Source organism: Colletotrichum godetiae (assembly GCF_030913485.1).
Source record: "Colletotrichum godetiae strain CBS 193.32 chromosome Unknown BDP55scaffold_24, whole genome shotgun sequence".
NCBI classification, from domain to species: domain Eukaryota; kingdom Fungi; phylum Ascomycota; class Sordariomycetes; order Glomerellales; family Glomerellaceae; genus Colletotrichum; species Colletotrichum godetiae.
Genome location: NW_026851272.1, coordinates 131,286 through 145,135, shown reverse-complemented (window position 1 = coordinate 145,135; position 13,850 = coordinate 131,286). Strand labels below are relative to the sequence as shown.

The 13,850-nt window shown below is 54.2% G+C and overlaps 3 protein-coding genes across 3 annotated transcripts; 2 read left to right on the top strand and 1 right to left on the bottom strand.

Moving 5' to 3' along the window:
- Positions 1-3,129: 3,129 nt before the first annotated feature.
- Positions 3,130-6,580, top strand: BDP55DRAFT_169872 (uncharacterized protein). Its single transcript, XM_060565745.1, has 4 exons — positions 3,130-3,427; positions 3,483-3,823; positions 3,880-5,917; positions 5,967-6,580. Exons 1-4 carry the CDS (start codon positions 3,293-3,295, stop codon positions 6,456-6,458), a joined length of 3,006 nt encoding a protein of 1,001 aa, XP_060428704.1. The 5' UTR covers positions 3,130-3,292; the 3' UTR covers positions 6,459-6,580.
- Positions 6,581-7,803: 1,223 nt separating this feature from the next.
- BDP55DRAFT_769072 (cyclin domain-containing protein) lies at positions 7,804-9,258 on the bottom strand. Its single transcript, XM_060581048.1, has 2 exons — positions 8,782-9,258; positions 7,804-8,714 (listed from the first exon to the last, which is right to left on the bottom strand). The coding sequence occupies exons 1-2, from the start codon at positions 9,004-9,006 to the stop codon at positions 8,019-8,021; spliced, it is 921 nt and encodes a 306-aa protein (XP_060428703.1). The 5' UTR covers positions 9,007-9,258; the 3' UTR covers positions 7,804-8,018.
- Positions 9,259-9,766: 508 nt separating this feature from the next.
- Positions 9,767-11,715, top strand: BDP55DRAFT_553835 (PX domain-containing protein; the record flags this gene model as incomplete). Its single annotated transcript, XM_060569329.1, has 3 exons — positions 9,767-10,258; positions 10,325-10,778; positions 10,841-11,715. The coding sequence occupies 3 exons, from the start codon at positions 9,767-9,769 to the stop codon at positions 11,713-11,715; spliced, it is 1,821 nt and encodes a 606-aa protein (XP_060428702.1).
- Between the last annotated feature and the right edge of the window lie 2,135 nt (positions 11,716-13,850).

The window sequence follows — 13,850 nt, the reverse complement described above, 5'->3', positions numbered from 1 at the left end:
CAGGCAGGCCACAGTGACTGAGTCACGGAACTCTAGAGGCGATTGGGACTTTTGCGCGGCGGGGTTACTACGAGTGCAGTGATGGTATCGCTGCTGAGCAAGATCTGTAAAGAGCGGGCGAGAGGGTTGAGCAATCGATCAGGGGTCCGACGAAAGAGAAGAGACGAATGGGTTGGAGGGGTATCGCAGATAGTCTTTGTATAAATGTGCTTGGTGCCACGGTAAGGTAATAGTAGTCGAGGTATCCGTACGAAAGAGAGCAAACTAGACGGGCGACTATCGGTGTGGCCCGGGGGCGGAAACGAATGCTAGTCAAGCAAAGGATTGGCTGGTAGATGGCTCGGCCACCAACAAGTGTAATCGTACAGCGTATCTGTACCTCTGTACCAAGCCCGGTGTCGATACAGAGATGGGTGTGGGGGGAGGAGAGAGGTGTCGGATTCTGGCGATGCTCTCAGCCTTCGGGTTGATTGCCGTTGCAAACAATGTAAGGCGAGGATGGGAACGCAGGCTCGCCTCAGGCAGTGGTACTGGTGGCCCAGTCAGGCAATAGGAACGGGGTGTCTGGGAGGCCCACCGGTTCGGAGGTCGGAGACTGGCAGGCGCGGGACGCGAGAATCTCAGCCGTGACAGGGACGGGGACGGGAACAAGAGCAGACGAGAGCAGGATGAGGTATTACGGTACAAAGTACGAATTGATGAGGAGGGAGAAGGGGGAGGAGAAGCGTGAGGAGTCCAACAAGGTTTGCAGGAACCGGGGCCAGATTCGGACTCGACCTGAAGGTTGGTTGCACGCAGCTGTGTCCGTAACGAAGTATCCGTAAAAGGTATGTGCCTCTTTCCAGGTTCGCAAAGCAGCACAAGCGCGCAAACACAGACCAGGAAACAGCAAGCAGCAAGGGGGCGGTTGAGCTTTGGATGAGGGGACGGGTATCTGCTTTATTTAAAATAGAAGAGATGGGAAAGACAAAGGAGCATGGAGCCACAGACATGGGAACGCCAGGGCCAGGCATGGCACGTTCGTGTCTACGAATACTACAATTGCAGTACCCAAGGTACACTAGAAACCGGGTAGTAATCTGTACACTACAGACACCTACCTATGGACAGGCTGCTCAGCCCAGGACTTTGTACCTGGTTGGTCTGGCCTCGTCTGTACACTACCACTATGTAAAAACTTGGAATACGGATAGAAGATACTTATGAAGGTTGTGAGGAGAATGGGGAGAGTACCTAATAAGGTGCTAAGGTACCTAGGTATTCGTGCTAAGAAGGTGGGCTGGGCTGGATCAGTCGGCACAGCCCAGCCTTGCTAGTGGGGGATTGTGGGGATTTCCCCTTGGAGCGGATGCGCTAAGGCTGATCGTTGCCTCAAGCTTGCGCCATGTCTAGCGCTCGACATGTCTCGAATGGCGGCTGCCTGGTGTTGGATTCTTTGCTTCCATCATGAGAATCCCGTCCGTTGTGTTAGAATTGGGTGTCTCCAACGGATAGACATGCCGTTGAAAAGGCCGTTCCAGAGCCCAATTTCGTATAGCTGCAAGCAGCGACTGAGCCAAAGTGAAATTCATTTCCAAATGATTGAGACTTCCTGATGCTGCCGCTTCTCCACACAGGCGTCATTGCGCCCCGTAAAGAACCATGTCTACCGCGGAAATGCGACACTAGCAGACGGCAAACGTAAGCTGCCGTAAAACTTAAGGTACTTAGCCAAGACTACGTTCCTATCGTCTCTCTCTCTACCTCTGTCTGTGCTTAGTAAGTGGTGTCTTCGAGGTAAGCAGAATGAGACACCAAAAATGCACCCAAGTTGGATGATATCTTGGTCTTCTCCTAAGACTCTGGCTTGTTCAATCGACATCCTCCTAAATATGTTACCCCGTATGTCTAGGTGAGACCCTGCAAGCTTGCCAAGGGCTCTCTCTGGCGTGAGGGCATATTTGAATGACAGTCTCATTCACCAATGTTGGGATGTCGGGAAGGTGCAGAGTAATCGACACCTTAAGGCAGAAAAGGTCTTGATATGAGTTTGAGATGATGGGTAGGCGCAGAGTATCCAACAATGTATGTGACAATGGCATGAAGTCCTTTCGGAGTGTCCTGCGGAGAACAGCTGGAATACTTGAGCCGGAACCGGCACACGTTGCTGTAGAGGAAAGACCTGTCGTCAGCTGTGAGGGACGAGACATGTCTATGAAGGCAGGTATTTACATCCCTCAAAGACCTCAGGTGGGAGTTGCAAGGTGAAAGAATGGGATAGTTACCTACCCTTAGGTACGGATACACCGTAGAGTCTAGGCGGGAGTTGCAACGGCAGGGAGGTGGAGCCGGATTAGAGTGCTGCGGGCTGCGGGCTGCGCGTGCTGCGAGCCATCCTTGAGGTCCACGATACAGGTGGTCCTCGAATGCCAGGATGACAGGCGAGACGCTAAGCCCTTTTCTCTCATTGCCAGCTAGCGAAGCGCCCAAAAAGACAGTGAACCTGCCATAGCATGCTTAGTCACCATGCCATGATACGGAGGTGCTGTACGAATATTCATAAAGATTCTAGGGAAGCTGCTCGCCCTCCAGTGGAGAGGAGGTGGCTACTACCTGCCACCCCGTGCGGCGTGCACAGGGAAGAGGACCCCGGGGAGGCCATTGACCACCCATTTACCTGCAGGTGGCATGCCTCTTTTCTGCCAGTGACCTTGGAGGCTGGAGCCCACCTCATCCCTTTGCGGCGTGCGCTGTCGGTGGGCCGAGGGCGCGCGCATCGTTCGTTGTCTGGCTACCAACCTTGCCCGACCTTAGGTGGCCGCCCCGTCACCTCCCGCCTCGACCACCGGCCACCATCCACTGTGACGCTCCACTGCATCCTCCGCCTCCGAAGACGCCCCTCCTCCACTCCATCCAGTCTCCTGCAAGTCGCAACTTGTTCTGTCCCTGCTCGCCCGCCCGCGTCTTGCCTTGCCTTCCATTCCTAAGTTCCATCTTCCCGTCCACTTGCAGCTTGCCATTGTCTGTTGTCCGTTGTCTCCATGTCTTCAAGGGTCTCTGTCATTTCACCCTCCCCAACATAAGGCAGGCCGAGCCGATACCTACCTTTACCTTACCTCACGCAACAAGAAGACAAGGACAGACGCAGAGCCGTTGCCGCCTTCTGTTCATTTCCACAAATTCGCTTGTTTCTGTTCCAGATTGCCTTGGATTCCCTTTCTGCCGTCCTCTTCACTACACTTCCGGCGACCATATCTAGCAAGTTCCACCCATCGCGAATCGAGTTGGCGTATCCGTACTTCCCTTCCTACCTATGCGCCACACTTCGCCCACGATGGATTCAGCCCAGTCTTGCGACAAGGCTACCACCACCGCCTCCGAGCCCGCAACCAAACCTCTAGACTTCCTCGACCTTCCTCCCGAAACCCAAAAGGACATCTTCAGCCATGTATGCCCTCCCGGACGCCTATACTCCATGTCGCAATGCAACTGACCACGTCTAGTGCTGCCAAAGCGACCTGATTTGCCTCTCCCTCGTCTCCAGACACTTTCGCGAACTCGCTGCCGCCCAGCTATACCGCAACTTCCACATCGTTTTCCCCGATGAAGATGACCCATCCTTCGATTCACCCATCGACAGCCTGGCTGGTGGCCTCGACACCTTCGTATCGAGCGAATATGACTATGCCCAGCATCTTCGGGATATCTCCCTCGACACCCTCAGTGCTGGCGACAAGGCCGAAGCTGCATATAAACCATACTTGTACAGTGCCAGCTGCGGCAAGTTCATGAACACGTTGTTGTTTCTGGCCCTCAAGAATGCCAAGTCGCTCGAGACCTTCAGGTACGTACGACTGGCCTCTATTTGCGCATCATCGCCACTGACAGCTCGGACACCAGGTGGAACATTCGGGTCGAGCTAAGCCGGCCTGTGTACAAGACGTTACACCACATTGTGACGCTTAAGAATCTCCATATTCGAATGCAGGCGGGACCGTCCCTCTTCGAGACTCCTCCTCCACTACCGTATTCGACGAATCTGCCGCCGCCTACGTCGACTCAAGGTCATTGGGACCCGTTGCCGGCCTTCTCCTCGATTCCGCCCCCGCCTCCTCCCTTCGCAAGCATGTCGTTGAACGTCCCGCCGCCGTACAACCCCTCTTCTCTCGGCTCTCACCCCCCATTACCGCCGGCGTTGAAGCCGACACCCAGAAGTAGGCGCAGGATGTCCGCCAATGAACCCGCAACGCTGGGTGGATTCCGGAAGCTGAATTCTTTGGTTGTTCTCGATATCGATACGCTGGATACTATTACGGAGATCAAGTCATGCGTGCGCAATTCGGCGCCGACTTTAACGAAACTGAAACTGTCCTTCTCGACGTATCTCGCTTTGCAATCCCGGAAGCCGCCTCCAGACACCGATCCCGACGATTCCGACCAGGACGATGAGTTCCAAGTCGTTCCTCTGCCATCAGCGCCCGGTTGGGATGAAGCGAGTGGGCCAGCAAGAGCATTTCGCGCGCAAGAAGAGAGGAAGAGCCAGGAGTCGGTTTTGGGCAGGATCTTGGACGTGGAGCCATTCCTCGCGAAGAAGTCACAGCATCGCAAGAGTCTGAAAGGGAAGGCAAAAGTCGATGCCCCTGCTGACACACATGAGGCTGGCTCACCTGCCGAAGCGTTCATGAATAGGTTGCGGGAGGTCTCGGGTAAACTGATGGCAAGCATGGCGGAGGGTGATACAGATGATGGGTCAAAACAAGAGATTCTAGAGATGATCGAGAAAGCCAGTCGGAAATATCTGGAAGCAGAGGAGGCGAAAGCGGCGACGGAGGCAGCGAAGAAGGAGAACGATAGCACAGCGTCAGCTGAAGCGGGGCCTTACTCTGGCGCAGGATCATCGTCCGCCGCAACAACCAGCACTCAACCGGCTACAACTGTTGAGACCTCTGGTGCTTCTACTATCAGTGGAGACACCAGCACCAAGGCCAAGACGACCCCGGCAGCCGATTCTAACCCCGAGGATATCAACGTGGAAGAGCCCATTGCTGCTGATGAGGCTGAGGCAATCGAGAGAGTTCAGGCTGTTGCTCCCCAGGCGAGTTCGTCAAACCAAGAACCCGTATCACCTACCACGGTGCGAGCAAAGGCCGCGTTGGAAGCTCAAAAGGCGAACTTCGAAACGCTGGTCCTTCGTCTACAGCACCTGCTATCCGAAGCCACAAGTCTCCAAGAGAAACTTGAGGATTTGCGAAACACAACTAGCGCGTTTGACCGTGATCACATTCGATATGCCGAGAATCAGTTGCAGGGCTTCTACCGCGATATCGAGAACGTTAGGTCCGAGTTGAATGCGACCGAAGCCGAGATTCGTGAAGTAGAGAAGCAGGTCAACGGCATAGCCACGACAGCACATGGCGAGGACGAGAGAATCAGCGAGTATATCCGATCTACCAGAGGTGTCGCCCTACGATCCTTCAGTGTCCACCTCATCCCAGTCAAGGCGTCCGTATTCAAGGCAGCCATCGACGTGCGAGTGCTGAAGAGGCTGACATTGTTGAATGTTGGCAACCAAGCTCCCATTTGGACCATGTTGATCAAGGAAAACAAGGCGCAGCCGCTCCCCTTGCGCAAGATCTTCACAGACAATGTCTCTATGTCTTTCCTGACGTTTGCATCGCAACTGGAGCAGATTACCGAGTTGTTCATGCTCGAGCGGTCATCAAAGTACAAGCCTGAGAGCTTCGCGCCCAAGACAAATGTCGTCATGGACCAGATCCGCCGTCTTGTTCTCAAGAAGCATATGCCGACCCTAACTCGACTGATGATTAAAAATGATTCTCAAATGAGCTGGGATGTGGACGAGAAGGCCATGCTGCTCATTTGTAATCGCGGGAAACAACTCGAAGAGCTTGCGGCCTCGCTGGGAATTCGCGCCATGGTAAGTTGTCTGAGACGCTGTGCATGTTCTAGACTAACCCATCTCCTAGCACACATTCATGCAGCATCTCGGAGGGCTTGTAAACCTCCGAGCCTTGAACGTCATCTCGTTCAGAAACGATGACACCTGCGTTTGGGTGATGCGCGAGACGCGGAAGTTCCTTGTCGATAATCTGAGCCATCACCCCCACATGAAGCTCGAATGGATCTCGATCGACGATGACCGGGTTGAGCGCATCATCCGCCCGCCACCGCAGACCCCGGCTGCCAAAGCTGAAGAGAAGAGGAACAAGAAGGGCAAGAGTAAGCCTGCTGGCTCTGCTTTTGGTGCTTTTGGCGGCCCAGGCACCTCCACTGGTTCAGGAGTCCCGGGTGGCTTCCCACCGCTGCCTATGCCGGGTTGGGAGACGGATAGCGATAGTGACGACGAAGACACCGATATAGTTGCGAACACCAAGCTGGAAACCGTCGAAGGCGTCCACTTTTATGATGTTTGGGACGTCCGTATCTTCAAGAAGGAAGTCATGGCTGGAAGGCTATAAAAGAAAGGTTTGGAAGTGTAGGCGGAAAATCGTCATGGAGTGGAGCAGAGGAAATAGCGCTGTAAAAGGTTGTGGAAGAGCTGTGGGCTTGGAAAGAATACCTAGCAGATGAAACGGCGTTTATTGGTTTCAGTTATTTGGATGGGATCATCTGGGCAATACCCGGCACTAAAGGGAATCAAGGCCTGGCGTAACATGGGTTGGAGAAGGGTCATCAACAAGGGAGATGCATCTTCAGGTTTTCTCATTTGCTCATGGCGTAAAATAGCGAGTTCTTGTTAAGCATTATTGAGAGGGGCTTCTGTTGCCCCCTTTTCGTGATCATACCATAGACCAGTCATTGTGAAACGAGTGTATAGTTTGCTATTGTGACATGTAGACCCCCCCAAAGGCAACCCCAAGCCATTCATCCATCTAACTAACCAGGCATTCCTTCCTAGCCAGGACATCTCTCGAGGGAAGCCAGCCTTCCTCACCCCAGCGTCGAGAGTCAACCGCTCGCACCGCCCTGGGTAAAGTAGTGTCAATATGACAGCCCTGGTACAAATCGATAATACTCCTTAGGAAGGCGTGACACCGTGTACTTTGGATGCCTTCGATTTAAACATCTCTCCCACCCCTCTCTATAGAAGCTTCGAAGAGGGTGTCGTTTGGCCCTCGCGGTAGTCTCGGATGTTTGGAGACTTTGGAAGTACTATCGAGATGGGTCTGAGTAAGATGGGTAGTTGAAACATGAGGGGAGAATTAGAATCATAGAAACAACACACAAAGGAAAAGAGAAAATGAATGGTTCACCGCCGGTGTGGCGGCATTTCTTGGCAGTTGTTATGGTACTCATGCTAGGATTGATGTAGGCTACCGTATAGGAGGTTAATTATCGTTGACCGTAGACTATACCAGCACGCAGCCAGTCTCCTCTAAGCAACCGACCTAGATAATACATCTGCTATTGCTGAATGAGAGAAGGGAAAAAAAAAAAGAGACTTTATCATAGGGAATCGAACAAAAGAGTACGCGATTGATCGGCTTGGCTCTGGAAGAACGGGTTCCACTGGCGCCCCCTAGACCCCTCGGCCAAGTTTCCCAAATCACATCTTTTGGTGGTAGGCAGGAGCGAAAAGAGACTCAAGCACTGTCTCGCTAGTCGTATACATTAGGATGAATATACGTATGTACACGGGACCGTGTTTCTCGCCCCAGTGTGCTACCATTTGAGGAGTATGTATTTGTAATGTGTGACAGCAATGTACAGATCACTGCAGTTTTGAAGACAAGATGGGAATTACAGTCGTTGCGTGGAGTTGCCCCTTTTGGTTGCTCATTTTTAGGCACTCAAAACAAGTATGGCATCAACTGGCATTTCCAACTTCTACAAAACTCACCGTGTGGAGGAACAAAGCTAGTACTACCGTATTGCGTTGTTTTGCTCACTCAAGAACCGCAAAATCACCCCGAGGACGGGGTCAGATGCAATTGTGATCAGGGGAAGACATGGTAAGTTAGGTTCTCGTTTGGGTATCAATCTTCTCTTCTCAAAGCCACCGGCAATACATCGCCGTTCTATGTGGCCTTTTGATCCATCAGTGCCATAATCTCATCCTCCTCGTCTCCCTCGCCAGCCCTCCGCCTCGCCTCCCTCTCAATCCCAACCCTCGTAATCATACCACCAGCAAGCATCCCGGTCTCTTTCACCCCCCTCACCCACCCCTCAAGACTCCTCATCCCCACAACCAGGAAACCCAACTCCTCCCTCTCAACATCAAAGACCTCCCACCACGCAACCTCAGGCATCTTGGCCCCGGCCTCTCGAGCGGCAATATACACCGCCGCCGTCGCGAGCGCGTTGGGCTGATGCGTCAGGTACAGCATCTGCGGGCTCAGCAGCGCCGTATTGAGATGCGCGACCACCCGACCCGCCACCTGCGCCCTGGGTTTCCCGAGAAAGTCGAGCGCCTGGAGGTACGTCACGGCCAGCGCGTGCGGTAGCGCCACGGCCGTGTCAAAACCAAGGGCCCAGAGGATCCGCGCCTCGGCTGCCAGCATCCGCGTCTGGAAGGCGGCGTACTCGCCTTCTGTCTGGTAGTACGTCGTCGGGTCCGGGCGAGGCCGCTGCTTCTCCAAGTCGTCTGGTGGCTCGCCGCGGAAGAGGGAGGAGGCTGGGGAGAGGAGGTAGGCGTATACGTTTGAGACGTCTCGGGTTGAGCGTGGGAAGGGTCCCAATTTGGCGGCTAGGTAGAGGGCTGCGGCGGAGATGTCCTGGGCGACTTCATGTTAGTGGAATTTGAGGATTTCTTTTTGTATGGAATTGTTGCTTGCGACTCACGCTGAATTCTCCCGCCATTGGCGACTCGACGAGCCAGTATCGCGCCAGCAGGACATTTGCCTGTGCCGTTGTCGATTGCGGCAAGTCGAGTAGGACACCGGCAGCCTGTGTTAGGCACTGCGTCGCATAGAAAATGACATCCTGGAGGTCGGCCGGGAGCGAGCTGAAGGAATTGCGCTTGTAGAGCTGCTCGGCCGTGGCCAGAGTGTTGATCATATGCGCCATGGTCTGCGCCCTCGTTATGTCGTCGTCTGGGCGATCTTTTCAAGGCAAAAAGATCAAGCTAGCACCAGATAATCGTCGTCGCAAGGCTGAAAAGAGTGTTGAAGTTTCGAGGTAGCTGCGATTCCCGCGTCCCTATTGGTCAAAGCTGAGAGCTGTCAGGATAGTAGCTTAGGCGCGATGTCTGCCGCGCGTGTGTCGTCACTCCTCGAAAGGCGAGACAGAACCCGGAAACAACTAATAGGTAGGTGCTCCGTATGGAGTAGTGTAGCCTGTAGATGCTGCGTACGGAGTACTGTGGTAAGGTACCTAGGTACCCCACTCACCCTCCGCTTCGGCTTAGCGTCCCCACGTCCTTCTGCTTCGCGGGCTTTTGGGTTGGCTCTTCGGCGTACCTGAGGCTTTGAACTGAGGTGGTTACGAACCAATTCAAGGCAGCTGCGTGGAGAAAAGGTGCCCCGGCCTTCTGGACATCACGCTCGCATCCCGCATCAGCTCGCGAACGACACGAGAGCGATTATACGGACCATCATCAATCCACCCGGGCTTCTATCCTTCGGCCCACGACGACTACTATTGCCTTTCGACACTGGTCAATGGATGAGCTCATGTGCCGAATCCCCAAATAACCATCTGCACCCGCTCCCTCTTCCCCGCATCGGCTTTGTCGGCCAGTCGTGATCCGTCCACGCAACCCGACGACATCATCGATTGCACCCCTTGGCAGACGACGAACAACGACGACAAGGAAACCGCCGTGGCCATGGACTACAGCGCCTCTATCCACGAAGAGAGCGGCGCATCGCCCTGGGGAAACTCCCCAGGCTCCTCGCCCCGGCCTAACCAGACCAACTTCTCATCTCTCGGTGCTGACCTCGGCGGCGACCCGGCCGGATCCCCATTCAACTACTCACCGAGCCCCGGCAACGCCACCCCGCAGGACCACCAGGAGGGCTTTGGCGGCGAGCAGCAGTACAGGCGACCAGACACCGCGAGCAGCACCCAGTCGACGACCGAGGTGGAAACACAGGAGTCGAGAACCGAAATAGGCTCAGAAGCCCGCTCCAGCGGTGATGGTCCGGGACCTGAGCTGCCCCAAAAGTCGCAAGAACAAGGCGGACCCGCGGTCGCGGGCGGACAGGCTCGTCAAGAACAGCCGCGCAAGCCTCAGCAGCCTCAGTTCAGGCTACAGGCCAAGATCACCGGTCTCGAGCGCACCGGGAAGAAGGACCCCATCTTGCGGTTCGATGTTCATGTAAGGAGCAACATCCCCATTTTGCTGCTGCTATGCGGTAGAAGATGAATGCCTAACACGTCGTAGACCAACCTCCCGAGGTTCCGTACCACTCAGTACCGCGACGTGCGCCGCTTCCACTCGGAATTCGTCAAGCTTGCGGAGCACCTGATTTCTGCAAACCCCGAATGCCTGGTACCTACCGTACCGTCTGCCGTGACGTCGGCCGGTGCTGGCACGGACGAGGACGAAGCCCGCGTCAAGGCCTTATTACAACGGTGGTTCAACTACGTGTGCAGCAACGAAGTTCTTATGAGGGACGACGAGATGGTCCTCTTCGTAGAGAGCGATTTCGGATACAGCCCTATGGTCAAGATGAAGCAGCCGGCGACGGGCGTGCGCAGAAAGATTCTGAAGCAGTTTGCTCCCCCGCCGGACGACACTCCGGAGCTCCAGGAGGCTCGTCCGATCGTCAAGCTCTTCTACCTTGGTACCATGGATGCCGGCCATAAGGTCGATAAGCTCGTCAAGTCTCGTCGAGGTACGTCCATGCCAACCCCTCCTTAATAACGCGCTGGTATTTGCAGGTCTGATATCATCTAGGTCTGGGATTGGCTGAATCCGACTTTGGCGTAAAGCTCGGCTCCATGCATATCCAAGAGCCCCATCAGGGTCTTGCCAATGCCTATCGTAAGCTGGGCAAGATCGTACAAACCGTCGGTGACTATCACGCTGCGCAAGCTACTGCGGAAGCCACCACCATTGGTGATCCGTTCCAGTACCACTCCCAGGACTCATTTGTTGTCAAGGAGTCGCTCACAAACCGCCAAATCCTCATCCGCGAGTTCCTCCAGGCACAAGAGAATACACGTAGCAAGCTCAATGCCGCCGATCGTCTGAAGGCGAGCTCCAACGTAAGACGCGAGAAGGTCGACGAGGCCATTACGGCTCTTGATGACGCCCGTCAAAACGAGACCTACCTTTATCAAAAGACGACTCGTGTCACACAAAATCTCGTTCAGGAGCGTCGAAAGTGGTTCTCAAGAACGGCAGCAGATCTTCGGCTCAGCATCAGAGAATATGTCATTCGCGAGATTGAGGCGGAGCGACGTGCTCTTGCCGTCCTCGAAAGCGTGAGACCAGACATCCGCGCCATTGACGCATCTGGCGGTCTGAGTCGACTCGGACGCGAGGCTCACCCTCCCGTCAGAAGGGCCAGCGTGGCAGCCAGCCAAGGTCCCAAGGGTGATGCATGGAGCGGTGTTCCACGACGCACCGACACGCTCAACCGCAGCGTCTCTGGCAGTCTTATGGGCGTCCCTGAGGACGGTGAGGGCGACGACAGCCAGGGTGCGGGGCAGAACAAGGGCGGTGCAGCGGGCGGCCGGGCGAGCTTGTCCGGTGTGACAGAGGAGGACGACGAGGACCGAGTGGATGCGAGAAACGCAGCGAGCCGATTGGCGACCAGCACTTTCTGATCGAGTCGACCTTGTTGTTTACGAGGCGCGGGTGAACGGGCGAAGCCGCTCCTTGGAGGGGAGGGCAAGGAAGGAGGGGGGGGAGAAACCTTGGACCGAGGCCTTTTTTGTATGGAAAGGGCTTCGGGGCAGGCACTTTTTTCCAAAAAAAAAATGCTCGTATGATGTGTAATGTTGTATCCGTCCTGTTTGTGTTCCCATACACATAGATTCCCAAAGTATGAGCCTTGCTTCTTTTTTTCTGGTTCTTAATCTGGGTTTGTCTCCTGCGGTTAACTGTGATTGCAGCCGGTGTGGACGGTGAACTTGACACGCCTGCGGTCTGGGAGAGAGAGAGAGAGAACATACAAAAGAGGGAGGTCCTCGTTGGGGGGGGGGGGGCAATGGCGATGACAGGATGCACCGATGTAGTGTCACGATGAGATTCTTAATGGATGACTCGGCCTGCGTGTGCCTCGTTGGCGATAGGCGGTAGGCGGTGAAACGTGACTCAACCTCAAGCTCGAGGTAGGCTGGGGGAAAGAGAAAAAAGAAAAAGGGCCCTCGGTGGTGACGCAAGTAATAACGTCCACGATGCAATGAATGCGCCAGATTATGTTTTGTATTTTGCGTGCCATCTTCTGACGGTGTCTCTACCTAGGTACTGCATCGTCGGACATCCCATCTAGTAAGAAAAAAAGGTATATAGAAATGCAAACATGTGTGGCAGATGCCGTGTTCCCGCCCTCTTCTCGTCTCCCCCCTCACTTACTCGACTCTGTTCAACTCACCCCGGTTTCGGCTTCGGGGTCTTGATGTTTTACCTGCCATTGTCCAAAGGGTGGACGTCGCCGTCTGTATGCCTGTTGGCTCGGGCTTGTGGTTTGATCGATTAGCGGTGAGGTTGAGGTGTGTGAGTCAAGTTCAAAGTGGCTGGATAATACGACCGGGGAGTGACGCGGATGCGGGCTGTGGGTGTAGAGCAAAGGTGCAGGCAGATTTGGTGAGTGCTGTGTTGGCTGAAATGCACATCCATGGATGCTAGCTCAGCACTGGATACAGGGGCAATATTCACATGTTCTTCGTTGATATAAGGTAATTGAGCGATGATTGAGGCGGTGGCTGCAGGCAAGATGATTTCATTGGGAGTTGATGTTTGTATGTCGATTGGTTGGTGTGCTTCTGTCGGCTTCCGGACGACTTTTATTTTCCTATGCTTCAGTCTCCTTCTTCTTCTTAGCTTCCCCAATACGATTACAACCTCATACGCTTAATACTATTGTTTCTTTCTTCTTACAATTGATTGTCAGCAAAACAGTCATCGTCTGGCATCAGTAACCATAGATGGAGGCTTTTCGAGCGGTCTGAGAAATGTCTTGGATGTGTCGTGCCATCAGCGTCTCGGCCGGATTTCTATCCCATGCAATGTAGTTCATCGTTGGAACTCTAAAAAGCATGCCGAGGATGTACGATGCAGATGATCGGGTCTCACATTGCTTTTTCTGCTCATGCTGGCGCCAGTACTTCTTTTTCCTCCCCAGAGAGACGCGGTGTTTTCGCATTGTCAGCCTGCCTGGACTCTTCTCTCCGCTTAATTTCTTTGGAACACCTAGGTGGCTAACCAGACGCCGTCAGCGTCGGGTTCTGGAACGGAGGCGTCAGCCAGTTTTCTCTTTCCAATCTATCTGGCATTCATCTCAGCGATGCGAGCAGTGTTTCACTCGATTCCAGAGATCCGGTAGATACCCTCGCTGACGCGCCTAGGCAGACGATGTACCCAAGGAGAGGCCGTGGCCTAGTGAGGTCGCATTGTGCTATGCTTCCCTAGTCGTCCCATCCGGCTTTTGTGATGGAAATTTTCCTTCAAAGTCAATAGCCGTCAGGACGCAAAGTCATTACTCGGCAACTACGTCGGCAGGTGTAATAGCTAAACGCCTGCCTTGGAGCTGGAGTCTGAAGCAAGGAGAAAATCGCCGGTAATGGAATCAGTTTTATACACCGCTAGCAAGCGGCACTCGTCGTTGGTACTACAATGACTTATCTCCATGCGGCTCAGGAGAAAATCTGCTAGCTCTAGTGGTATCAACGCCATTCATTGGTAGACCAGCCAGTAATTCCGTCAGCCGTACTGCTAATTGTCGCTGCTGTCATTTCTG

Excerpts from the sequence above, each read along its gene's own strand:
- BDP55DRAFT_169872 (XM_060565745.1), top strand. The coding sequence starts at position 3,293 with ATGCGCCACACTTCGCCCACGATGGATTCAGCCCAGTCTTGCGACAAG. Across the intron at positions 3,428-3,482 it reads AAAAGGACATCTTCAGCCAT|TGCTGCCAAAGCGACCTGAT; the intron begins GTATGCCCTCCC and ends GACCACGTCTAG. Across the intron at positions 5,918-5,966 it reads CGCTGGGAATTCGCGCCATG|CACACATTCATGCAGCATCT; the intron begins GTAAGTTGTCTG and ends CCCATCTCCTAG.
- BDP55DRAFT_769072 (XM_060581048.1), bottom strand. The coding sequence starts at position 9,006 with ATGGCGCATATGATCAACACTCTGGCCACGGCCGAGCAGCTCTACAAG. Across the intron at positions 8,715-8,781 it reads CAATGGCGGGAGAATTCAGC|GACATCTCCGCCGCAGCCCT; the intron begins GTGAGTCGCAAG and ends GAAGTCGCCCAG.